The 27,851-nt window shown below is 41.7% G+C and overlaps 4 protein-coding genes across 4 annotated transcripts; 3 read left to right on the top strand and 1 right to left on the bottom strand.

The window, feature by feature from the left end:
• Window positions 1-6,275: 6,275 nt before the first annotated feature.
• On the top strand, window positions 6,276-6,604 carry BDB00DRAFT_839956 (uncharacterized protein). The gene has a single exon (XM_053124739.1). It carries the CDS (start codon window positions 6,311-6,313, stop codon window positions 6,518-6,520), a length of 210 nt encoding a protein of 69 aa, XP_052976311.1. The 5' UTR covers window positions 6,276-6,310; the 3' UTR covers window positions 6,521-6,604.
• Window positions 6,605-6,947: 343 nt separating this feature from the next.
• On the bottom strand, window positions 6,948-7,648 carry BDB00DRAFT_839955 (uncharacterized protein). Its single transcript, XM_053124738.1, has one exon. It carries the CDS (start codon window positions 7,553-7,555, stop codon window positions 6,983-6,985), a length of 573 nt encoding a protein of 190 aa, XP_052976310.1. The 5' UTR covers window positions 7,556-7,648; the 3' UTR covers window positions 6,948-6,982.
• Window positions 7,649-13,862: 6,214 nt separating this feature from the next.
• On the top strand, window positions 13,863-14,264 carry BDB00DRAFT_746257 (uncharacterized protein; the record flags this gene model as incomplete). Its single annotated transcript, XM_053118544.1, has 1 exon — window positions 13,863-14,264. A coding segment is annotated over one exon (402 nt), but the record flags the coding sequence as incomplete, so codon positions are not given.
• Window positions 14,265-22,103: 7,839 nt separating this feature from the next.
• On the top strand, window positions 22,104-22,862 carry BDB00DRAFT_839917 (uncharacterized protein; the record flags this gene model as incomplete). The annotated part of the gene is made up of 1 exon (XM_053124737.1): window positions 22,104-22,862. A coding segment is annotated over exon 1 (569 nt), but the record flags the coding sequence as incomplete, so codon positions are not given.
• Window positions 22,863-27,851: the final 4,989 nt, after the last annotated feature.

The following is a 27,851-nucleotide window of genomic DNA, read 5'->3' as shown; positions in this document are numbered from 1 at the left end:
TCCAGATCGTTTTATATTCATGTCCAGATCGATCTTTATTCATGTCCAGCTCAATTTTCATTCATGTCCAGCTCGATTTTCATTCATGTCCAGATCAATTATTAATCATGTCCAGATTAACTTTCATTCATGTCCAATCTGCCTAAAATTAAATCCCTTCTGCCTAAATAAAAGTTCAAATGTCCGCTAGGAGATGAAAAAAATCCTGTATCTGCTAGTGGATTTTCAATCCACAAAATCATTTTTATTTATTTTTTATATATTAACCATTATAAAAATTTTAAATTTTTCACTTCTAGAAAACATAAAATCTAATTACATTGGTTTGATTAATTTTCGTTATATTTCTAACTTCTAGCAATATAAAAATAAATATTCCACTTTATTTTCCATATTTCATTATCTCTATTCTATATGATATAATAGGATAATTAGTAGCTATAGATTACTCTTCAAAGGAGATATTTATATGTTTTCTATTATTGCTACATATGCTATGATGGCTACATGTTGTGATGAGAGACTAATACATGTTCAAGTAATAGACAACTATGTGTCTTGACAATCATGTGTTAACGAGAAGCGACTACGTGTTCAAATAATGGATAGGTGTCATAAAAGGGAAAAGGAAAGACCAGCCAAATCTGGCTATGACAATATAGCATTTAAGAAGCCAAGGGCTGTCATGGGACTACATGCTTTTGAAAAATTCTGCCTAGGTATTACGAAGAGTTAGACGAAGCATACTGCAGCCAGAGGAGTTATTCCCTGTTGTACAAATTTTTTTTGCCGTATATGGTCCTTTTCAGTGGGCGCGAACTGGACGTGCCCTCTTTGATCAGGAAGCGTAGAAGCTATCAGAGCCATAGAAGTCTCTGATTAAACTGGTATTTCTTTATATTTTCTAATTGGTGTTGATCGTCACAACTTACCCATGTATCATTGTAGCTATGGAATGAACTCGCTAGAAGGCGGCATGCATCAGAATATAATTTGGAAGTTTGGTTCCTTTGGTGCAGGACTACAAATGACAGATTGCATAATGGCTGACTATAGATTGCGACACAACATTGATGTAAGTATGCAACACAGAGTAAAACTGTTTTTCTTCTTAGGTTGTAAGAAACTATATCTAATAACTTTGACATACAAGGTTGGGTCTAAGAACAGACACTGTATTACACATTTTTGGCATTACGATCCATGGTTGACTCAGACGATATGTGACAAGCTGCCATTGCTTAATATGAATGATAATGAGAGTCCTTCCAAGACACTCATTGTTAAAAACTCCTTATATCTTAAGATGACTCACGAATCCTTCAGTATCGTTTCCTTTCCTGCACTTTCAGCTGGTGATATTAATATCCAAAAAATTGATTACGACCTTGAAAGTTCCGCTCTGACCCATTTCTTGTGCAAAAACTAAGCATATATATTTCATTGCTCAAGGACAAATGTACATGTATATTACATTGAAGCTTAGAACGAAATACACTGGTACACTTATCCATATACCTAAGGAGTACATGTTGTTTGCGAGCTTGATATTGAGTAATCTGGGCAAGCAGAGCTCAATCTCCTAGAAACAAATTGCTCGAGAATAGAATGAACAGCATGCGAATGGGGTTGATATCTTCTACAAAACCATCGAGTGTTTAAAAACACATCATAGCACTTAGACAACTAACCAGTTTGCCATATGAATAATCTGAAACAATGACAACGTAACGTTGGTCATACAACTGCAGCTTCAAACACCTGGAAGGGATGACAATAATTTGATGCCACTACTACATGCACCTGCTGAAGCAGAAGTCGTACCTTCTGATGATAATTTGCTTTTATTTCCTGCATTACTACCTGAAAATAACCTGTCTACACACCAAGCAGCAACAGCGCACCCATTTGCAACAACTTTACCAAAAATGAATAACAACAGTATACAGACAAATCGTATCTATTATCAACTGATGCATGGTCCGTTTTATTATGCTCATCCTCCTGCTGCATCCCCATTGCCACATATGCCACACAATAATTGGCCGCATTACTACTCTCTTCTACTGCCACAATAGTACCAAGCAACAGCAGCATATCCACCACTACTACCATCTCTTCTAGACCTGCCTTCCCATTCAAGCTCAAGTTACTAGCAGCTGATACCTAAACCCTCTCAATCATCGACAGTAGTTCCTCAATCCACCTGGAAATGACTGAAGCACCGCACTCGTACTGACAAGCAAAAAAGAAATAATCTGTAGTTTTTATTCCACACATTATGTACCTGTACAAATTCTCCTACATCCTTCACCTGATCGTTTCCATTTGCTGTTTGCTATGCATTAGCTCATCTACCATAATATCAATCTACAAAATACAGAATCTATATATAATTTCATCATTAACTGATTTCTGGAGCTATATGTAGTAAGCATCAATTTGGATAGACACTTGCTAGCATACCCTTCTCTTTTTACTTGTTTTCTGTATACGTAGCATTTTATACATTTATCACTGACAACACTAATTCTTTTGAGCATGGACATGGTACTTGGACTAAAGTTCTAACTTTTTGTATAGAAATTAAAAATTAAGTAAGTATTTTAATTTTATAATGAGCAGATATGTTATATACTAATTATTAATTTATAATAATGATTGTAACTAAGCTCCTTTGTTTAAATTAAGCATCAACATCCATGGATTGGATATTTCCTGGGGGTTCCCCCCACACCCTTTTCTAAACCTGAAACTGCTCGCTTCGCGAGCTTATTTATTGCTATGACTACATATAACCCTAAACATTATCAATCTTGCTATGACACGAAACCCTACTACACATTAGTTTGTCAAATTTGAAAGGGACAACAGAGGAACTTTTGCCTAGTATTTTCACTATTAATGCGAGGAATACTTATTTGCTGCTATCGACAGCTCTTACATATTTTTGATTGTTCATCAATGTATCCGCTTTCATTTAAACATCATGGTAGATTATTGCAGCTTGTCGTAATTAGCTGGAAGGTGACGGCAGCTTCGCGTAGTTCAATATTTTATTGTTTCGCGTCAGATCTACTTACAAAAAATACTGTGAAGAGGTAAGAATATTCTATTATATGTTATATGATAATAAGTTAAAATAAGAGTTTAGAAGCAAAAAGAAAAAGAGCAGAAATGGGCTTAAGGTGATGGAGGTGGAGATGCGGTAATTATTGTTGAGGGAGAGGTTGGTAGTGAATTTTCAGCTTGTTCAGGAGCAGAGGTGGGCGGATGCAAGAGAACTTCTTGGTAGACAATGTTGGTGTTTTGTAGTGGTACAGATCCTGACAGATCGATGGCGACACGAATGTTATTAGGATTTGCTGCTCTTGAAAAATTAACATTAAGCTGGCCATGTGCAAAAACGTCTTCTTGAAGCCAGATGCCAACATGTGAAAGGGTTTGACCTTGAGCCCTATGTATGGTCATCACAGATGCAGGTTGGACAGGAAATTGGCAGCGACATAGGATGAATGGGTAATCACCTGCGGTTGTGCACATATCAATCTGTGGCAAATAATGCTCAGTACCTTCATATCCTTCATCAATTTTCTCAACACCAGTACTCCATTCAAGAAGTCTAGTGACAAACACTTTTGTACCACTGCATAAGCCAGTGTCAGGATCAAGGTTCTGAAGGATAGCTAATGGCATGCCAACTTTGAGCTATAGGAAATGTGCTGGAACACCACTTGCGCTAATGCTGTTCAAGAACTCAACTGGATAGTTGGCAGCAGCAGCTTCCAGGTCATCGTGATCAATGACGCGGTCGTTCGAATTATATATACGTGCTGTGCCAGGGAAAACAGAGAATGCTGTATTGTTGATAATGTCGACGTCGATATTTTTTGCTGCTAATCTAGCTTAGGTACTGAACTCATGTGGTTGAAGATTGGGATTGCAGATAGTAGGGTAGATAGCGTCAATCAATGACATTGGATCGCTTATGTTGATGTGCCATTCTGGTGGTATCTCGACGCTGGTTGTAAATGGTGGACGACCATCACTAATGGCGAGAAGGGTATCGACAAATGCTGCAGCATAAGGACTTGCATTGAGTACTCGCATGTTGACAGTCAAATGCAGTACTTGAACTGCCGACCAAAAAGAAGCAGAGCGAATGCATTCTCTAACAGCTTGGGACCATGTCCCTCTTTTGACAACAGGGAGTAGCTGGCAGAAATCACTACCGAAAACAACGACTTTTCCTTCAAACGAAACACATTCCAAGCAGGGATCTACAGCACCCATAATATTCCTCAAGGATCTGTCGACTGCTTCAAAATTGTGCTTACTACACATAACTGCTTCATCCCAAGTAATAAGCGATGCTCTCTGTATGAGATATGCATGCGTACCACCAAGACGCAAATTACAGCTCGTGCTTTCATCGGTATTTAAGGGAATTTTAAAGCGACTATGCGCAGTTCGCCCATAAGGTAGCAAAACAGCAGCAATACCTGAAGAAGCAATAGGCAAGACAATCTGATCGTGGGAGCGAGTGTGGCTCAAGAGTGCCTTGAAGAGCTGCGACTTGCCTGTACCACTAGAACCATTGACACAGAAAATACGCGAAGTATACTCAGTTGTAGAAGCATTGATGGCATTGGCAATGGTATCGAACGCATGATGTTGGCCTTCATTTAACATAGGAAGCAAAATTTGAATTAGCTAGTGCTGTACTTCTATGAGTATCAATCCATAACAATTAATTTAGCAATAAATTGCTAATTAATTTGTTATTCCTTTCACTGTCAAGCTACCCGTCGTCCAAGTATTCCTCGGGTAGAGGAGGGTATGCTCACTACTGTTCCGCCACTTTTTAAATTAAACATTAAACATTAAAAAATATATCACTTTAAAATATTTAAAGAGGTTTATACAAAACCTAAATATTTTAAAAAATTAAAAAAAAAGTTAAAAAAAAGGTTAAAAGTTTCAAAAATAAAAAAATTATAGTCTAACTTTTTATTTTTTCCTATATATTTTTAAACAATTATTTATATATAATTATTATAACCTTTTTTAATTTATTGTTAATAATTAATACCCTATATTGTACTCGCATCTTTCTACAATTTCCAGAGCTTCTAGTAGTGGCAGACGATCTAATTTGGTAATGAAGTCTTGTGGCATCGAGGGAAATTCGGAAAGATGGTGGCCTGTTGAATTCAATCGCATTTTTGCTCGATTTGATCAGGTTGCAACTCATCCTCATTGGAGAGTGATAGCATTCTACGCATTTCGAAAAAGTAGTCGTCGGCCATTCGATCATGGTGGTTATTCCATAAGGTAAGTGGGTCGGTTGGTGATGAATTGATGAGAATATACACAAAGAGTGCTCGAATTCTAGCTGCGCATGGCGCGGTAATGGATGCCTCAGCCAAACAGTTGTTCCATTCCAGATCTGACTCCAAAAAACCATAGGCGACGGCCGCTTCTTGAAAAGTTGTATATATAACCCCATTTTTTGTCCTCAACGCTTCGAAGCTTGTTGGTCCTCAGACATGCAAAAGAAGGAGATGAAGGGCATATAATGGCATGTTGGAAATTGAAGCAGCATATATACGAGACACTACATTCTGTACTGATGGGTTGGTGCGAGGATTCCATCTATCGTTTCAGTCGTCCCAAGTATAGTGGCAAGGAATTTGCGTATATGTGTACTGGTGTTACGGTGAATTTGGGGTATTCCAGGTAGTTGCGTAACGGTTTATGTGTATGTTTGTAGTGAGCACCAGTAATAATATCGTTTATTACAGACGGGTTGTGAAGTGATATGAGTGTAAAGTAAGGTAAAAATGTATATGGGTTATGTCCAAGGTTGTAAATAGTAGGGAGCTGTTGTCTTGATTAAGCTCAGTGAGTAGAAATGAGGATCAGGGATGTTACGTCTGTCCAAAATGAATGAGGAATAAGGATCAGGAATGTTACGTCTGTCCAAGTAAATGAGAAATAAGAGCAGGAATGTTACGTCTGGTCTTAATAGAAGAGTTTATTTAGCTTCAGTTAAGAGCAATAAACAATATGTAAGTTAAAACAAGCCGTGTTTAGGTCTTGAGTGATTGAAAACAACACTTGAAAAGTTAAGTCAAAAGTGGGAGGTAGAAATTCAATGTCTTTATTTAAATAAAAATGATGGGGTATTTATATCTTTCTGGTTATTTAATAATGTCTAAGATAATTCATGCTGCGGTTGCTGCGGTTGCTGCGGTTGCTGCGCAACGCCAATGCTGCGGTAGTTGTTGTTACTGCGGATGCTGCGGTAATGCTCTTATTCAACAAGCTGTTCATCGAATCTTTACAAGGTAAAGGGTTCGTTCTATTTATAGTTGTTCCTTTTGATAATTTGGGGGTGCAAGAGAGTTGTAGAGTTGCTGCGGTTGCTGCGGTAGTTACGTATTGTATTCTGATTGCCGCTTGGTGTGTGTTTCTTTTGTATGTTTGGTTTATCTGTTATGGGTGGTTCTCAGGGTAACACACCTCCTCGGGCCCGGAAAAAGATGGTCCCACATCGTTTAAATTGTTGTATAATGGATCGTAAAGTCGCTCTGTATGTGCGTCGGCGCTCCATCCGTTCGTATTTTTGTTGTAATTCTTTTGTAATGTTCCTTGGATCGTAAAGTCACGCTGTGTATATGTTGGTGCTCCATCCTTTTACTTGGATTGTCTCTTGGTGTCATTGGAATAGTTGTTGTGTGTTTGTATATGTGTATGACTAGTTTTCCCTTTTAATGCTGTAACCAATTTGAATATTAATTTGTGTATAAGATGTATATGTGTGTATGAGTGTGGTACAGTTGATAGATAGATATGTGATATGTAATAAGAATGTTTTGTGGGAGTTTTTTGTGTTATATGATTATTTTTTTTTTTTTACATTTTTGTTTTTGTTTTTTTTTTTTTTTGGGTTACAGCAAGGTTACTATTCCAGAGTCGTCTATTCAGACCCTTCTTGGCGATTGCCAAACATGAGGTGGCAACAATCTCGGCAGTATGTATTTGTGGGTATCCAAGTGAATGTATTTTGTAGGATAATATTCAGGACGATAGATCTCACTTGATCCTCTGTAAAATATGCCTGAGGCCGGATGCGGCACCTCGCTACAAGCCTATTTGTACGGCCCGCCAGTAGCATTAATCTTTCGTTGACATACTCCCTCATGGTCAAGAGCGTAGTGGCTTCTGCAAAGTAGCTTGTAAGTTCAGTATGTATGTGCGGGCTCTCTTGTACGAGGGTCGATATCCTTTCGAACGCGCTTTCCATTGGTTGTGGTGTTGGTGTTGGTAATGTCGACGCAGTCGATTGCTCGTCAATGTCCATGGGGTCAGTTCCGTGGCTACTTGGGCTCGGGTTTGGGCCCCATCCGCCTTCATTCATGTTTAAAATATGCGTGGGTGATGATCCCCATCCGTCCAGGTTGTGATGTTCTGTTGTGGTTTCATGTGTCCACGGGGCAGCAATGTTGATTCCAGTGTTGTTTTGATTAATGTTGTTGTTGTTGTTGTTCATGTTTGCAATATGATAGTGGTTATTTTCTCTCCTTTTCCTTTTCTTTGTCTTCTCTTTTATATGTTTTTTTTTCTTTTACAGTCTTTTCTCTATTTTATAATATGTTCTTTTTCAAGTGTATAAATTCTTTTTTTATGCATGCACGTTTATATTTCAGAGTTATTGTTCTATGAACGTCCTCTAGTAGGTCGATAGCTACTATCTCTTTTCTTCTTTTTCTTTGTTTTTCTCCGATTTCCTGCAGTTTTAGTCCTTCTCGATTTTCCTTGCTGCGGCATCGTCTGTGTTGTTTCGTCTTGGTCTGATTCTGATACATCTTCTTGTGGTGGTACTGCTTCGATCTCGTCGGTAATGAGGTGCAGCGATGCCTGAGATATTGGGGCTCGGTACTCGGTATCAGGTAAAGTATAAGAGCGCAATCGGTTTCCATGGTAGGGGTTCGGTAAGAATCTTCCTTGCATCGTTTTTAATCGATAGGTACCGCGTTTGTTGACCTTGTGAATCAAGAATGGTCCTTCCCATAGATCTTCTAGGCGTCCTGCCCAATTTCCTTCCAAGTAATTTTGGTATACTTGAACAGTATCTCCAATTTGGAAAGGGCGTTTCAGTTCCTTGCCTTGCTGCAGTAATTTCTTTTCGATTCTCCGTTTCTGTGCCGCTTGTGCACTTTTGATTGTATCAATCGCTTCTTCTCTTATTGTATTGAGTCTTGTGATATGTTCCTCAAATAAGTCGAGTATGATCGTATCTTCGTCGCGCTCATCATCCTCTTCCAGGAGATCTGCAATGTTTGTTTGTGGTTGCACGTGTCGGTCAAAAGGTGTATGTGGTTCTCGTCCGTAGATCAAGTAAAATGGAGATCTCTTCGTCGTTTCTTGTCGAATGCTGCGGTATGCGAATAGTAGTGCAGGTAGGTACATTGGCCAGTTCTTCTTTTCTTCTTTATTGAGTCTTTTCAACATGACTCCGACCGATTGAATCGTTCGACTAGTCCGTTCGCTTGTGGATGATATGGTGATGTGAGTCGATGTTCGATGCCGTATTGCTTGCAGACGGCATTTACAAGGTTGTTTTGGATAGGTAAGCCGTTGTCTGAGCACAAAACACGTGGGCAGCTATGTATAGTAATGACACATTCGTAAACAAACAGAGAAACTTCTGCTGCATTTGCCACTTGTAAGGCACGTGCTTCGACATATTTGCTGAAAGAACAAATAGCTACAATGATATAGCGATGTAGGCTCTGGGCTGTTGGTAGATGTTTGATATCGATATGCACGTTCTCAAACGGAATGTTCGAAACAGGAATCGGGTATAGTTTTTCTTGGTTGATGGGTTTCTTGTGTTGGTGACACCGGTCGCATTGTGCGATGAATTGTTTTACGTCTTGCGCCATTCCTCTCCAGTAGTATTTTGTTTTTAGCTTGAATAGTGTATTTTGGAATGCAAAATGTCCCCCAAAAGGATGTTTGTGTACCATCCAGATTGCATCTTTGATCTCGCTCCTCTGTAGGATCATTTTTGGCGTGGATCCTTTGCGGTAGAGTTTTCCATTTATAACGATATAGTGTTCGTTTTGAGTGCGAATTGTTTTCCGTAGTTCCTTGCTACTAGTTGGTGGGTATTCGAGTGTTTCAAGATAATACTTGAGTCCGTTGTATATGTTGTTATCCATTGTGATTTTGGTTGTGACATAGTAGATGTAATTGTATGTCGTCGAGTAATTTGAGAATGTTTCAAAATAAGCTTTGTGCGGGGTGATGGTGTAATAGTGTTGTGATCGACGTTGGTATGTTGCTATTAGTGTTGTTTCGTGATGTGTTGATAATCAGTTTGTGATCGGCGTCCGGTTGGCTTTGTGGTACGTTGATTGATTGTGTTCAGTGTTTCAAGTGTTATGCAGTTGTTGTAGTCTGGAATCTTTAGATTTGTTCGCGGCGTTTGGAATGTCCTGTGTTGGTGACTTCGGTTATTTTTGGTGTGTTCTCGTCTTGCTGTATTGGTTCGTCAGTCGTCGTCTTTTCTTCTTGTTTTTTCTCCAGTTCAACATCTTCGAAATTTCCGCATTTGAATCGTAGGCAACGGTCGAATTTGCTGTTCGTGGTTTCTCCAAATCCTGGTAGTCTGCTGAGGAAGTCAACGTTTCGGTTTTGGTGGGCGCTCTTGTAATGTACGTCGAATTCGTATTCACTCAGTGTCTCAATCCACCTGGCCATTATGCCTGTTGGTTCTTTCTGGTTTAATATTCCACGTAGTGCGCTGTGGTCACAATACACGTCGAATTTGTTCAACAAGAATGGTTTCAAGAGTCTTGCACTCCAGACAAGACATGCCGTCTCTAATCAGGAACTGCTATAGTTCTTTTCTCCTTTTGTGGTGACGCGTGAGTGGTAAGATATTACTCTCTCTTTTCCTTGGTCGTCCTTTTGCATTAATGCTGCGCCAAATGCTTCCTTTGATGCATCTACTCTCAGTATGAAAGGTCTATGGAAATCTGGTCGTGAGCCTAAAAAGGACTTCAGCTGTGTCACAGTTTTCGGTATAGGTAATTCTCGAATTTTCTTGGTGCGTGCTTCATCTACGCAAATTCCTTCTCCAGTGATGATGTGTCCAAGGAATGAAATATCAGTTTTGAAAAACCAACATTTTTTAACTCCAAGTTTTAGTCAAGCATTTCATAAACATTCAAATACTCGGCGAAGGTGTTCAAGATGGTCCTCAGTTGTTTTTGAATGTACGTTCAAGTCATCCAGGTATCGACAAAGTATGTCTTCTTCTTTTTGGAATGCTAGTCGTACTAGGGTTACGAAGACAGATGGTGCGGCGTGGTATCCTTGTGGTAGTCGGTTGAACTCATATGCTCCAAATTTTGTAGAGAAAGCCGTTAGCGGTTTGCTTTGTTCGGCGAGTTTTACTTGGAAGTATCCATCCTTTAAGTCAAGGCTTGAAAAAATCCGGGATTGTCCTGCAGCTTGTATTTCCTGCCAAAAGTTGTCTACGTATGTCGCCGATCGTATGGATGATTTATTTAACCCTCGCATGTCGGCAATGAATCTGTATGATTTGTTGTCCTTTTTCTTGATGAGCATGACAGGTGCGGCCCAGGGTGAGTTGGATGGTCGTATTATTCCGAGGCGGCAGTATCGATCGAGTTCCTTTTTCAGTGCAGCAGCTTCTACAGGTGCTAGTGTGTAGGGTTTGGAGGCTACTGGTATCGCGTCCTTCTTTAGAGTGATCTTATGTTCCAATAGGTCGGTACATCCAAGATCGTCGTCTGTCCAGGCAAAGCAGTCTTGATATTGTCGTACGAGTTCGAGAAAGGCTTTTCGTAGCTTTCCATCGTGGTCATCAGGGATGTCAGGTATGTTGAGTAACTTTAATTGTTCTTCGGTTAACGGGGTCGGTGTTGGAATATCTTTGTTGGATTCGGTTCGGTTCACCATTGGTGTTTCTATTCCGGGGTCTGCATTGTCTTGTATTTCATGAAAGGTGCCAATAAAGCTCGGTGGTGAAATAAACAATTGTAAATGCAGATTATTTTTGATCGTGATGGTGAAGGTTGTGGCTCCTTATTCTATGTCTGGGCAGAAGTGTTCATGTCTTGTTTCTGCAGGGTGGACTCCTTGTTCTGGTACAAAATATAGTGGTTTCGTTGTGGGTCTGAGAAATCTACCGTGCACTTGAGTGGTACAATCGGCGGGTATAGTAATGTTCTCTCTCGACCAAACTTCTATGGTGTTATTCGGCTCGATGTTCCTGGTCTCCAGTAATGTAGATGATTGTGCACCGTGATCCAAGAAGAATAACTCTTCCTCGTATCGGGCTCCTTGTCGTTGCAGTGTTGGATATGGGTATTGCAGGTTGATATCGTAACCATATATCTCTTCATTGTTCAAGTCTTCAGAGTATACTGTATCGGAGGCATCGTCTCGTATATAATGTTGCTCCATGTAGTCTCCTAGTAAGAATCCACTTGGGATATCTACTTCGCAGAATGAAAAGTTTTCCAGGGTGATCGTGCAGTCTGTGGCTCCGGCTCATATGCTAGGATAATTGGTTGCTTCAATGGGTGCAGTCGCTGATATTTGCGGATAGAAGTTTACATCTGCAGAGATTGTGCGAGGTAATTTCCCATAGACATTTGCTTTTCCCTTTGGTGGTATTGTGAATCCCTCGGCTGTTTCGACTTCAAAACAGGGTGATCCATCGGCAGCTGTCCATTCCTTGACATTCGGTTTGTAACGTTGGCGGTCATCGTTTAGAAAGAATTCTGCATGTCTTGTTTGTTCGATCTCCTCTTCTCCCGAGGATTCTTCATCATCACTTTCTTCTGATGAAATTGATTCATCGCTTTCACTACTAGAGTATGTCGTATTCTAAGCACTGCTATAACGATCCTCTCATATACATTGTTACACCAATTTCATGGATCAAGACTCACACGCATAATATTCTCCATATTGCCCGACATCGTAAAATAACCATTTATTCTCCTTAACAAAGTTAACCCATGGGAAAACGTCTAGTAATCACCATCACGTAATCCTTTCAAACAGTATAAATAGTAGTATCAAAAGTCATTAGTAACATCCCTGAATGGAAAAATTGACCCTGAATAAAGACCCTACCAAGATTCTCAAGTGCTTCTACAGTCTCCTAATATCTCACCTAACACTTTTCATACCACATTTTTTTTTCACTTGAATTATCTACCATGAACAACAGCAACCAACAAACCTCCACCCCCTCTTCTCCCCGTGCCGACGATGAACCCCAAATCAACCAAGAACAAACATCCTCGCCGGCCCAAGCCAACTCGGAAATGGAAGGCGTCGAGTACCAAGAGCTCGATCTTCAAGGTTCGCTGGAGTCCGAGCACGCCGACCCCCAAGTGGTCTTCGAGAAGTCCATCAACTTCTACAAGAAACGCATTGGCGAACTCGGCATCAGCCTCGCACACGCCCTCACCAAGAACGATGCCGATGAAGAGCGCAAGACCCTGACTTCTCGGATCAAAAAAGCTCAAGCAAACCTCCACCGCTTCCAAGACCTCCTGAAGGACCTGACTGCGGATAACCAACCTGGCAAGGAAACAGAACAGGCACCAACGCAGAAGAAACCCGCGTGCCGAATGACATACAAGGACTTACCCGTATTCCAGCTCTCCGGTGCGCATATTTGGCGCCACAACAAGGAAGTATTTAGCTCACCAAGCCATTTCGCTCGTACCTTCGAGCTCGCATTGTCCGCCATGGAAGGTGATCTGGACTGCGACTGGGAAAAGTGGCTCCCCCTCGCCATTCACCAGGACCATGACGCCTGGGTTGAAAGAGAGCTTAAGGGCAAGGGACTGTCATGGAAAAAGGCCAAGAAAACATTCCTTCATCACTTCGAGTCATCTGATCGAATCATTGCCAAGGCCACCGAGGTGTTCACGATGACCATGCGCAGCAACGAAAGTACGCTCGACTATAGTACGAGGTTCCTCGCCGCTGCCCGCGAGGCAGAAATAACGGATAGCCAACAATTAGCCCTGCGCTTCCTGGCCTCGCTACTGCCGCACATTCGCGAAAACACGTTGGTCGCCTGGCACAACCGCAAAGGAAAGAAGTTGCCGAAGTCCGTCTCTGCCGCCCTAGAGATCGCCCAAGCCGTGTCCGTGCACAAGCGCACTCACCAGCAGTCGTACGCTGCAGAGGATTCCTCCTCGCGCGCGCACTCACGTCGCCGCACACACACAAACTCATCAAACACACCCACAGGCTCGCAAAGTCACCGTCCTGTTGGTTGTTCATACCATGGGCCCAGCGCTCATCATTCGTCTGCCGAGTGCAAAAAATTGGGCAAAATGACTGCCACCAACAATTGTAAATGGTGCAAGAAGCCATGGTCAGTTGGACACAAATGCCCAGAATTCTACGAACACAAGGCGAAAGAAAGCAGCAGCAATAACAACAGCAACACCGGCGCCTCCTCAGGTCCAAGAATTCGCGCAGTCATGCGCACAGAACAATCAAACAACGGCGGAAACGCCAGCGATTCCGAGCTTGACGACCTTGTCGAAGACATGGTCGACCTCGAATTCGCAAAAGAAAACGAACACTGTAAGCAAAACACAAACAAAACTATCAGATCCTCCAAACGTGACCCTCCAAACGAGCTACTCACAGACAAACCATATTCTCTATATACACCTATCTTAATAGAAAACAAGAAATTCATGGGCTATATAGATACTGGTTGTGAAGCGTCTGCTATAAGTATCAAACTCATCAGTAAACATTCATGGTCGTATTCGCCTGCAAAGGGCAAACTACACTTAGCTGCAAAAAACATGTATATTGACCGCATCGGAATCACCGAAACCAAACAAATAAAATATAATGGGTTACACACATCACACGCGTTTGAAGTAATGGAACTGGAAGACAATATCGAACTATACATTGGCTCAGACCTTTTGCCTAAACTCGGAATCTTCCTACAGGGCGTTGCCCATAAATGGGATGAAATAGATAATTCCACCGAAAAGAAAATTGACCTGGAGAGCGGTAAAGATGTACCAACACCAAACAACTCTCCATATAGCACACCTGAAGAACGCAACAAACTCCTTCAAGCCATACAGCCCTTTCTCGATGAAAACCAGAACATTTCCAAAACATCAGCCTGTACTGTTCCTGAATCCATCGTATTGTTACCCCGAGAACCACCCATAACAGATAAACCAAACATACAAAAGAAACACACACCAAGCGGCAATCAGAATACAATACGTAACTACCGCAGCAACCGCAGCAACTCTACAACTCTCTTGCACCCCCAAATTATCAAAAGGAACAACTATAAATAGAACGAACCCTTTACCTTGTAAAGATTCGATGAACAGCTTGTTGAATAAGAGCATTACCGCAGCATCCGCAGTAACAACAACTACCGCAGCATCCGCAGTAACAACAACTACCGCAGCATCCGCAGTAACAGCAAGTTACCGCAGCAACCGCAGCAACCGCAGCATGAATTATCTTAGACATTATTAAATAACCAGAAAGATATAAATACCCCATCATTTTTATTTGAATAAAGACATTGAATTTCTACCTCCCACTTTTGACTTAACTTTTCAAGTGTTGTTTTCAATCACTCAAGACCTAAACACGGCTTGTTTTAACTTACATATTGTTTATTGCTCTTAACTGAAGCTAAATAAACTCTTCTATTAAGACCAGACGTAACATTCCTGCTCTTATTTCTCATTTACTTGGACAGACGTAACATTCCTGATCCTTATTCCTCATTAATTTTGGACAGACGTAACATCCCTGATCCTCATTTCTACTCACTGAGCTTAATCAAGACAACAGCTCACTACTATTTACAACCTTGGATACAACCCATACACATTTTTACCTTACTTTACACTCATATCACTTCACAACCCGTCTGTAATAAACGATATTATTACTGGTGCTCACTACAAAACATACACATAAACCGTTACGCAACTACCTGGAATACCCCAAATTCACCGTAACACATCTGGTGCTCACTAGAGGGATAACAAGCACAAAACGAGATAATTACCAAGGATAACGATCTCAAGAACATCCTACTTCAAGGCATTCCCACGAAACAATCACAAGGACAAGAACTACCTGCCCGATCGGATATCTATCAAAGACAAGAAGACAAGTCAAGATGCAAAAATACATGCCAGGAGCTTTCCAAACAAACAACGTGCGAGACGAACTTACTCTGTTGGACGACAGCACACGCTCTTCCATGCCCCCTCATTGGCTGACTTACAGTGGATTCGAGCATGAGAGTTTCCGCACATTTCGTCGTGCGTTTACTTCTTACATACTCGTCACAGGCGCTCAATCGGAGACAAGACGACTAGAAATTTTGCAAGGAGTATTGCAAGGACCGGCTTTAACCTATTATCAAACTCAAGTCTTGCCTGAATTACAGGAAGAAAGAGATGAGAACAACTCCCCCGTCACAGTTACAGCAGCATTAGATTTGCTCGAAGACAACTACGTAACTGAATATGACATCCAACGATTCCGCGAACACTTCTACACCATAATGCAGAAGATCGATGAAAGCCCCAGATCTTTCCTCGGAAGACTACGTGAAGCAGCTCATGAAGCAGGCATCACGGAAGCAAGCCAAGTACAATCTCGATTCAAAGCTGGATTACTACCCGAGATCAGAAAGCATTGCATTAGAAGCTGCGCATTGACGCACGAATTGGTACTTCAATACGCTGAAGGATACTGGAATGCTGAAAGAGACAACGGAAGCATTCGCAGAGTAAACCAAAGACGAAGAGACGGCCAGACGCTCGCCGTAATGGGTGAACCCCACAACCAACTAGACACGGAAGAAGATCAAATCTTAGATGAAAAGATCGAACAACTGGTTGAGGCAGGATACTCCCCTGCAACAGCAGCGCGAATTGCCTTCAGATCACAACAAAGAAGCAACATGGTTCAGCAAAACAATGCCAACTACAATGCACGAAGACCAAGCTATCCACCTCGAAGTCAAGAAAGACGATACCCTTACCAACCAGGTCGACGACAAAACTACAATGACCAGCAAAATGGGAATGAAAGACAACGCCCATATCAAGACCGCCGACCTTACTACAACAACAACCAGCGACAATATCAACAGCCACAAAGCCATAACAACGGACGTCCACAACAACAAAAGGACCACGATCAAAGGCAGTCGAACGGAAGACCCAACCAGAACGAGGAACCTGCCATGAGAACACCAAAAGAAGATCGACCGAACAGTAATAGCCGACCCAATGTGTACAGCAATTTCGCACATTTAGAAGATCGATACCAAGAGGACTACTACGACGATGTTGACGATTATTGGCATTCAGAAGAAGAATACTACGACGACCAGTATTACGAAGAATCTCAAGGATACAACAAGCCAAAAAACTACTAGGGCCAGTTGCTCATGAGAGACGCGGTCAACTGAACGCCCCCACCAACTATAACAAACCCGCAAGGAACCGAAAAACAACCAAAAGCAAAAGCAAATCCGATCTGCAACATCGAGAATATAACAACGCTCAAGACTTATACACTGTACAAAAGCGACCCTTGAGCTTAGAAAACACTGAAAAACGACGAAGTATGAGCCTGAGATCAGGATCAAAAGTCAACAAAATTGTACACGCAGACAAACCCGATCCAGCAAAGAAACGACAACGACGAGTACAATTCCAGGAACAGGAAGTCAACAAACGACCATCATCTTCAAGAACCAATGAGCCGACGAATCAATCACAGGCTATACCAAGAGAGATGGCTACACCAATGGATACTACTAGGAATGACCAAACGATGACGGATCGACCAGTTGAACGACCGATGGAAATAGACAGATCCCCGAACAAAGGAAAGGAACCTATACGGAAGAACAACATCGACGAAGCAAGAAAACCAAAGCCACGACGCGCGCCTAGAACGAAACCAATTATCGACTACGATATTGTAGAAGATGTATCCAACATAACAGCCCAAATAAAAATCGGAGAACTTATCAAGGCTTGTCCTAAATTTAGACGAGACCTACATAGCTTCACTGCTGTACGCAGAAGAAAAGATAAATCTCTAAACATATTGGAACTGAAGCCAAATCTAGACTCAACTGCAGCATACACAAATTTTCATCTGAAAGGACATCCAGTTGAAACACTTATTGATACAGGAGCAGCCAAAACCTGCATATCAAGAATGCTTGCGGACACATTAAGTCTAAAGATTGATGGACCGTCAAACACAGTGTTACTTTGGGCAACGGGAAGTTTCAAGCCTCCCAAGGAGTAATTCGAGACTTCAAAATTCAAGTTGGCAATTTCCTTGAAGTGCCTATTACAGTCGAAGTATTAGGTAATTGCCCAGTATCACTCATTATTGGAACAAACTTCTTGGATCTTGTAAAAGCAAAGATAAATTTTGAGGATGCAACCATCACCGTCAACTATAAGGGACAGCAATCCTGTGCACCACTTACATACGTTCGAGAAATGCCCAGCAAGAAGACACAACGTTACCAAGAACCGCGTATAACATTATACGAAGAATCCGACGAATCCGACATGGAAGAAGAATCTGAAACCGAAAGCGACGACAGCAATTACGAATACTCCAGTAGTGAAACGACGAATCAACCTCATCAGAAGAAAGTGATGATGAAGAATCCTCGGGAGAAGAGGAGATCGAACAAACAAAACATGCAGAATTCTTTCTAAACGATGACCGCCAACGTTACAAACCAAATGTCAAGGAATGGACAGCTGCCGATGGATCACCCTGTTTTGAAGTCGAAACAGCCGAGGGATTCACAATACCACCAAAGGGAAAAGCATATTTCTATGGGAAATTACCTCGCACAATCTTGCAGATGTAAACTTCTATCCGCAAATATCAGCGACTGCACCCATTGAAGCAACCAATTATCCTAGCATACGAGCCGGAACCACAGACTGCACGATCACCCTGGAAAACTTTTCATTCTGCGAAGTAGATATCCCAAGTGGATTCTTACTAGGAGACTACATGGAGCAACATTATATACGAGACGATGACTCCGATAGCGTATACTCTGAAGACTTGAACAATGAAGAGATATATGGTTACGATATCAACCTGCAATATCCGTATCCAACACTACAACGACAAGGAACCCGATACGAGGAAGAGTTATTCTTCTTGGATCACGGTGCACAATCACCTACACTACTGGAGACCAGGAACATCGAGCCGAATAACACCATAGAAGTTTGGTCGAAAGAGAACATTACTATACCCGCCGATTTTACCACTCAAGTGCACGGTAGATTTCTCAGACCCACAACGAAACCACTATATTTTGTACCAGAACAAGGAGTCCACCCTGCAGAAACAAGACATGAATACTTCTGCCCAGACATAGAACAAGGAGCCACAACCTTCACCATCACGATCAAAAATAATCTGCCTTCACAATTGATTATTTCACCACCGAGCTTTATTGGCACCTTTCATGAAATACAAGACAATGCAGACCCCGGAATAGAAACACCAATGGTGAACCGAACCGAATCCAACAAAGATATTCCAACACCGACCCCGTTAACGAAGAACAATTAAAGTTACTCAACATACCTGACATCCCTGATGACCACGATGGCAAGCTACGAAAAGCCTTTCTCGAACTCGTACGACAATATCAAGACTGCTTTGCCTGGACAGACGACGATCTTGGATGTACCGACCTATTGGAACATAAAATCACTCTAAAGAAGGACGCGATACCAGTAGCCTCCAAACCCTACAGATTAGCACCTGTAGAAGCTGCTGCACTGAAAAAGGAACTCGATCGATACTGCCGCCTCGGAATAATACGACCATCCAACTCACCTTGGGCCGCACCAGTCATGCTCATCAAGAAAAAGGACAACAAGTCATACAGATTCATTGCCGACATGCGAGGGTTGAATAAATCATCCATACGACCGGCGACATACGTAGACAACTTTTGGCAGGAAATACAAGCTGTAGGACAATCCCGGATTTTTTCAAGCCTTGACTTAAAGGATGGATACTTCCAAGTAAAACTCGCCGAACAAAGCAAACCGCTAACGGCTTTCTCTACAAAATTTGGAGCATATGAGTTCAACCGACTACCACAAGGATACCACGCCGCACCATCTGTTTTCGTAACCCTAGTACGACTAACATTCCAAAAAGAAGAAGACATACTTTGTCGATACCTGGATGACTTGAACGTGCATTCAAAAACAACTGAGGACCATCTTGAACACCTTCGCCGAGTATTTGAATGTTTACGAAATGCTGGACTAAAACTTGGAGTTAAAAAATGTTGGTTTTTCAAAACTGATATTTCATTCCTTGGACACATCATCACTGGAGAAGGAATTTGCGTAGATGAAGCACGCACCAAGAAAATTCGAGAATTACCAATACCGAAAACTGTGACACAGCTGAAGTCCTTTTTAGGCTGTATGTCATGGTACCGAAACTGGATACCGCGGTTCAGTGCGATAGCACGAGTACTATATAACCAGACCAAGCAAGATGCCAAGCCATGGGGAGAAGAGGAAACCAAAGCTTTTAATAAACTGAAAGAAACTCTTATTTCTCCACCCATCCTAGCACGACCGGATTTCCATAAACCTTTCATACTGAGAGTAGATGCATCAAAAGAAGCATTTGGAGCAGCATTAATGCAAAAGGACGACCAAGGAAAAGAGAGAGTAATATCTTACCACTCACGCGTCACCACAAAAGGAGAAAAGAACTATAGCAGTTCCCGATTAGAGACGGCATGTCTTGTCTGGAGTGCAAGACTCTTAAAACCATTCTTGCTGAACAAATTCGACGTATATTGTGACCACAGCGCACTACGTGGAATATTAAACCAGAAAGAACCAACAGGCATAATGGCCAGGTGGATTGAGACACTGAGTGAATACGAATTCGACGTACATTACAAGAGCGCCCACCAAAACCGAAACGTTGACTTCCTCAGCAGACTACCAGGATTTGGAGAAACCACGAACAGCAAATTCGACCGTTGCCTACGATTCAAATGCGGAAATTTCGAAGACGTTGAACTGGAGAAAAAACAAGAAGAAAAGACGACGACTGACGAACAATACAGCAAGACGAGAATACACCAAAAATAACCGAAGTCACCAACACAGGACATTCCAAACGCCGCGAAAAATCTAAAGATTCCAGACCACAACAACTGCATAACACTTGAAACACTGAACACAATCAATCAACGTACCACAAAGCCAACCGGACGCCGATCACAAACTGATTATCAACACATCACGAAACAACACTGATAGCAACATACCAACGTCGATCACAACACTATTACAACATCACCCCGCACAAAGCTTATTTTGAAACATTCTCAAATTACTCGACGACATACAACTACATCTACTGTGTCACAACCAAAATCACAATGGATAACAACATATACAACGGACTCAAGTATTATCTTGAAACACTCGAATACCCACCAACTAGTAGCAAGGAACTACGGAAAACAATTCGCACTCAAAACGAACACTATATCGTTATAAATGGAAAACTCTACCGCAAAGGATCCACGCCAAAAATGATCCTACAGAGGAGCGAGATCAAAGATGCAATCTGGATGGTACACAAACATCCTCTTGGGGGACATTTTGCATTCCAAAATACACTATTCAAGCTAAAAACAAAATACTACTGGCGAGGAATGGCGCAAGACGTAAAACAATTCATCGCACAATGCGACCGGTGTCACCAACACAAGAAACCCAACAACCAAGAAACACTATACCCGATTCCGGTTTCGAACATTCCGTTTGAGAACGTGCATATCGATATCAAACATCTACCAACAGCCCAGAGCCTACATCGCTATATCATTGTAGCTATTTGTTCTTTCAGCAAATATGTCGAAGCACGTGCCTTACAAGTGGCAAATGCAGCAGAAGTTTCTCAGTTTGTTTACGAATATGTCATTACTATACATGGCTGCCCACGTGTTTTGTGCTCAGACAACGGCTTACCTATCTAAAACAACCTTGTAAATGCCGTCTGCAAGCAATACGGCATCGAACATCGACTCACATCACCATATCATCCACAAGCGAATGGACTAGTCGAACGATTTAATCGAACGGTCGGAGTCATGTTGAAAAGACTCAATAAAGAAGAAAAGAAGAACTGGCCAATGTACCTACCTGCACTACTATTCGCATACCGCAGCATTCGACAAGAAACGACGAAGAGATCTCCATTTTACTTGATCTACGGACGAGAACCACATACACCTTTCGACCGACACGTGCAACCACAAACAAACATTGCAGATCTCCTGGAAGAGGATGATGAGCGCGACGAAGATACGATCATACTCGACTTATTTGAGGAACATATCACAAGACTCAATACAATAAGAGAAGAAGCGATTGATACAATCAAAAGTGCACAAGCGGCACAGAAACGGAGAATCGATAAGAAATTACTACAGTAAGGCAAGGAACTGAAACGCCCTTTCCAAATTGGAGATACTGTTCAAGTATATCAAAATTACTTGGAAGGAAATTGGGCAGGACGCCTAGAAGATCTATGGGAAGGACCATTCTTGATTCACAAGGTCAACAAACGCGGTACCTATCGATTAAAAACGATGCAAGGAAGATTCTTACCGAACCCCTACCATGGAAACCGATTGCGCTCTTATACCTTACCTGATACCGAGTACCGAGCCCCAATATCTCAGGCATCGCTGCACCTCATTACTGACGAGGTCGATGCAGTACCACCACAAGAAGATGTATCAGAATCAGACCAAGACGAAACAACACAGACGATGCCGCAGCAAGGAAAATCGAGAAGGACTAAAAATGCAGGAAATCGGAGAAAAACAAAGAAAAAGAAGAAAAGAGATAGTAGCTATCGACCTACCAGAGGACGTTCATAAACCAATAACTCTGAAATATAAACGTGCAAATGCATAAAAAAAAAAATTATACACTTCGAGAAGAACATATTATAAAATACATAGAGAAAAGACTGTAAAAGAAAAAAAAACATATAAAAGAGAAGACAAAGAAAAGGAAAAGGAGAGAAAATAACTACTACCATATTGCGAATATGAACAACAACAACATTATCCAGAGCAACACGGGAATCAACATTGCTGCCCCATGGGCACACGAAACCACAACGGACCTTCACAACCTGGACGGATGGGGATCACCGCCCACGTATATCCCAAACATAAATGAAGGCGGATGGGGCCCAAACCCGAGCATAAGTAGCCATGGAACTGACCCCATGGACATTGACGAGCGATCGGCTACGTCTACATTACCAACACCAACACCAACACCACAACCAATGGAAAGCGCGTTCGAAAGGATCTCGAACCTTGTACAAGAGAGCTCACACGTTCATACTGAGCTTACAAGCCATCTTGCAGAAGCCAATACGCTCTTGGCTATGAGAGAGTATGTCAACGAAAGATTGATGCTACTGGTGGGTCGTACAAATAGGCTTGTAGCGAGGTGCCGCGTCCGGCCTCAGGCATATTTTACAGAGGATCAAGTGAGATCTATCGTCCTGAATATTATCCTACAAAATACATTCACTTGGATACCCACAAATACATACTGCCGAGATTGTTGCCACCTCATGTTTGGCAATCGCCAAGAAGGGTCTGAATAGACGACTCTGGAATAGTAACCTTGCTGTAACCCAAAAAAAAAAAAAAAACAAAAACAAAAATGTAAAAAAAAAAAAAAATCATATAACACAAAAAACTCCCACAAAACATTCTTATTACATATCACATATCTATCTATCAACTGTACCACACTCATACACACATATACATCTTATACACAAATAAATATTCAAATTGGTTACAGCATTAAAAGGGAAAACTAGTCATACACATATACAAACACACAACAACTATTCCAATGACACCAAGAGACAATTCAAGTAAAAGGATGGAGCACCAACATATACACAGCGTGACTTTACGATCCAAGGAACATTACAAAAGAATTACAACAAAAATACGAACGGATGGAGCGCCGACGCACATACAGAGCGACTTTACGATCCATTATACAACAATTTAAACGATGTGGGACCATCTTTTTCCGGGCCCGAGGAGGTGTGTTACCCTGAGAACCACCCATAACAGATAAACCAAACATACAAAAGAAACACACACCAAGCGGCAATCAGAATACAATACGTAACTACCGCAGCAACCGCAGCAACTCTACAACTCTCTTGCACCCCCAAATTATCAAAAGGAACAACTATAAATAGAACGAACCCTTTACCTTGTAAAGATTCGATGAACAGCTTGTTGAATAAGAGCATTACCGCAGCATCCGCAGTAACAACAACTACCGCAGCATTGGCGTTGCGCAGCAACCGCAGCAACCGCAGCATGAATTATCTTAGACATTATTAAATAACCAGAAAGATATAAATACCCCATCATTTTTATTTGAATAAAGACATTGAATTTCTACCTCCCACTTTTGACTTAACTTTTCAAGTGTTGTTTTCAATCACTCAAGACCTAAACACGGCTTGTTTTAACTTACATATTGTTTATTGCTCTTAACTGAAGCTAAATAAACTCTTCTATTAAGACCAGACGTAACATTCCTGCTCTTATTTCTCATTTACTTGGACAGACGTAACATTCCTGATCCTTATTCCTCATTAATTTTGGACAGACGTAACATCCCTGATCCTCATTTCTACTCACTGAGCTTAATCAAGACAACAGCTCACTACTATTTACAACCTTGGATACAACCCATACACATTTTTACCTTACTTTACACTCATATCACTTCACAACCCGTCTGTAATAAACGATATTATTACTGGTGCTCACTACAAAACATACACATAAACCGTTACGCAACTACCTGGAATACCCCAAATTCACCGTAACACATCTGGTGCTCACTAGAGGGATAACAAGCACAAAACAAGACAATTACCAAGGATAACGATCTCAAGAACATCCTACTTCAAGGCATTCCCACGAAACAATCACAAGGACAAGAACTACCTGCCCGCTCGGATATCTAACAAGGACAAGAAGACAAGTCAAGATGCAAAAATACATGCCAGGAGCTTTCCAAACAAACAACGTGCGAGACGAACTTACTCTGTTGGACGACAGCACACGCACTTCCATGCCCCCTCATTGGCTGACCTACAGTGGATTCGAGCATGAGAGTTTCCGCACATTTCGCCATGCGTTCACTTCTTACATACTCGTCACAGGCGCTCAATCGGAGACAAGACGACTAGAAATTTTACAAGGAGTATTGCAAGGACCGGCTTAAACCTATTACCAAACTCAAGTCTTGCCTGAATTACAGGAAGAAAGAGATGAGAACAACTCCCCCGTCACAGTTACAGCAGCATTAGATTTGCTCGAAGACAACTACGTAGCTGAATATGACATCCAACGATTCCGTGAACACTTCTACACCATAATGCAGAAGATCGATGAAAGCCCCAGATCTTTCCTCGGAAGACTACGTGAAGCAGCTCATGAAGCAGGCATCACGGAAGCAAGCCAAGTACAATCTCGATTCAAAGCTGGATTACTACCCGAAATCAGAAAACATTGCATTAGAAGCCGCGCATTGACGCACGAATTGGTACTTCAATACGCTGAAGGATACTGGAATGCTGAAAGAGACAACGGAAGCATTCGCAGAGTAAACCAAAGACGAAGAGACGGCCAGACGCTCGCCGTAATGGGTGAACCCCACAACCAACTAGACACGGAAGAAGATCAAATCTTGGATGAAAAGATCGAACAACTGGTTGAGGCAGGATACTCCCCTGCAACAGCAGCACGAATTGCTATCAGATCACAACAAAGAAACAACGGGTTTCAGCAAAACAATGCCAACTACGATGGACGACGACCGAGCTATCCACCTCGAAGTCAAGAAAGACGATACCCTTACCAACCAGGTCGACGACAAAACTACAATGACCAACAAAATGGGAATGAAAAACAACGCCCATATCAAGACCGCCGACCTTACTACAACAACAACCAGCGACCATATCAACAGCAGCAAAGCCATAACAACGGACGTCCACAACAACAAAAGAACCACGATCAAAGGCAGTCGAACGGAAGACCCAACCAGAACGAGGAACCTGCCATGAGAACACCAAAAGAAGATCGACCGAACAGTAATAGCAGACCCAATGTGTACAGCAATTTCGCACATTTGGAAGATCGATACCAAGAGGACTACTACGACGATGTTGACGATTATTGGCATTCAGAAGAAGAATACTACGACGACCAGTATTACGAAGAACCTCAAGGATACAACAAGCCAAAAAACTACTAGGGCCAGTTGCTCATGAGAGACGCGGTCAACTGAACGCCCCCACCAACTATAACAAACCCGCAAGGAACAGAAGAACACCCAAAAGCAAAAGCAAATCCGACCTGCAACATCGAGAATATAACAATGCTCAAGACTTATACACTGTACAAAAGCGACCCTTGAGCTTAGAAAACACTGAAAAACGACGAAGTATGAGCCTGAGATCAGGATCAAAAGTCAACAAAATTGTACACGCAGACAAACCCGATCCAGCAAAGAAACGACAACGACGAGTACAATTCCAGGAACAAGAAATCAACAAACGGCCATCATCTTCAAGAACCAATGAGCCGACGAACCAACCACAGGCTATACCAAGAGAGATGGCTACACCAATGGATACTACTAGGAATGACCAAACGATGACGGATCGACCAGTTGAACGATCGATGGAAATAGACAGATCCCCGAACAACGGAAAGGAACCTATACGGAAGAACAACATCGACGAAGCAAGAAAACCAAAGCCACGACGCGCGCATAGAACGAAACCAATTATCAACTACGATATTGTAGAAGATGTATCCAACATAACAGCCCAAATAAAGATCGGAGAACTTATCAAGGCTTGTCCTAAATTTAGACGAGACCTACATAGCTTCACTGCTGTACGCAGAAGAAAAGATAAATCTCTAAACATATTGGAACTGAAGCCAAATCTAGACTCAACTGCAGCATACGCAAATTTTCATCTGAAAGGACATCCAGTTGAAACACTTATTGATACAGGAGCAGCCAAAACCTGCATATCAAGAATGCTTGCGGACACATTAAGTCTAAAGATTGATGGACCATTAAACACAGTGTTTACTTTGGGCAACGGGAAGTTTCAAGCCTCCCAAGGAGTAATTCGAGACTTCAAAATTCAAGTTGGCAATTTCCTTGAAGTGCCTATTACAGTCGAAGTATTAGGTAATTGCCTAGTATCACTCATTATTGGAACAAACTTCTTGGATCTTGTAAAAGCAAAGATAAATTTTGAGGATGCAACCATCACCGTCAACTATAAGGGACAACAATCCTGTGTACCACTTACATACGTTCGAGAAATACCCAACAAGAAGACAGAACGTTACCAAGAACCGCGTATAACATTATACGAAGAATCCGACGAATCCGACATAGAAGAAGAATCTGAAACCGAAAGCGACGACAGCAACTACGAATACTCTGTGGTATGAAAAGTGTTAGGTGAGATATTAGGAGACTGTAGAAGCACTTGAGAATCTTGGTAGGGTCTTTATTCAGGGTCAATTTTTCCATTTAGGGATGTTACTAATGACTTTTGATACCACTATTTATACTGTTTGAAAGGATTACGTGATGGTGATTACTAGACGTTTTCCCATAGGTTAACTTTGTTAAGGAGAATAAATGGTTATTTTACGATGTCGGGCAATATGGAGAATATTATGCGTGTGAGTCTTGATCCATGAAATTGGTGTAACAATGTATATGAGAGGATCGTTATAGCAGTGCTTAGAATACGACATCACCCCCCTCCAGGTAGGAACTACCGGTTGAAGCAGTATTCATTGAGCGCGCTGTTTTTTGCTTCGACGGTGTTGTTCAGGGTTGGTGGTGGGAGTGGATCTTTTCTTACGCTGTCTTAAATAAGCGGAGGTAGTGTCAGGGACTGAACCAGTGGATCTGGTGCGATATGCAGAGTTGGTGTTGCCTGTTCCGTTAGATCGATTTCCTGTTTTTGTATTCTGTGATTTTAACTGGTGATCGTCTTTTTCTTTGGGACCAAGTCTTTTCCAATATGTTTCGATTGGCTTTGGAGTAGTGAATTTATCGGGGGTTAGCCATTCATCATGGGTTTCATCATAGTTTTTCCAGCGAACAAGGTATTCTCTGTTGCCGGGTGTGCCTTTATGTTTGATTACTGCTAGTACTTCTTTTAGTTCATCTTCAGGGATGACTTCGTCTTGTGATATGAGTTTTAGATCGGATGGTGGGTAGTTTCTGTCTTCAAGCGTTCCTGTTTCATCCAAGAGGATGTAGGAGCCACCTTTTGTTTTGCGTACTACAGTGTAAGGGCCACGATATGCAGGCGATAGTTTAGCAGTGCGTGTCGGGATTCGTACCATGACGTGACTACCCTTGGGAAATTCGACTATGCGATGCGTTTTGTCAAAGTTTTCTTTTTGCTTTTCTCCTGCTTCTTTGCTTTTTTCGTTAATGGCTGGGAAAACCACTTCCGTCATATGCTTTATTCTTTTGAGCATGTCTTCTTCTGTCAATGGTTGAGGTGTTTCATTTCGGTAGTCTTTGAATGCGTTCATT

The sequence above is a fragment of the Zychaea mexicana genome (assembly GCF_025766255.1).
Source record: "Zychaea mexicana strain RSA 1403 chromosome Unknown BDB00scaffold_77, whole genome shotgun sequence".
Lineage (NCBI taxonomy): Eukaryota > Fungi > Mucoromycota > Mucoromycetes > Mucorales > Lichtheimiaceae > Zychaea > Zychaea mexicana.
This window is presented reverse-complemented; position numbering and strand designations above follow the sequence as displayed.

What these genes read in the sequence shown, in the direction of transcription:
- BDB00DRAFT_839956 (XM_053124739.1), top strand. Translation starts at nt 6,311, where the DNA reads ATGCTCTTATTCAACAAGCTGTTCATCGAATCTTTACAAGGTAAAGGG.
- BDB00DRAFT_839955 (XM_053124738.1), bottom strand. Translation starts at nt 7,555, where the DNA reads ATGAACAACAACAACAACAACATTAATCAAAACAACACTGGAATCAAC.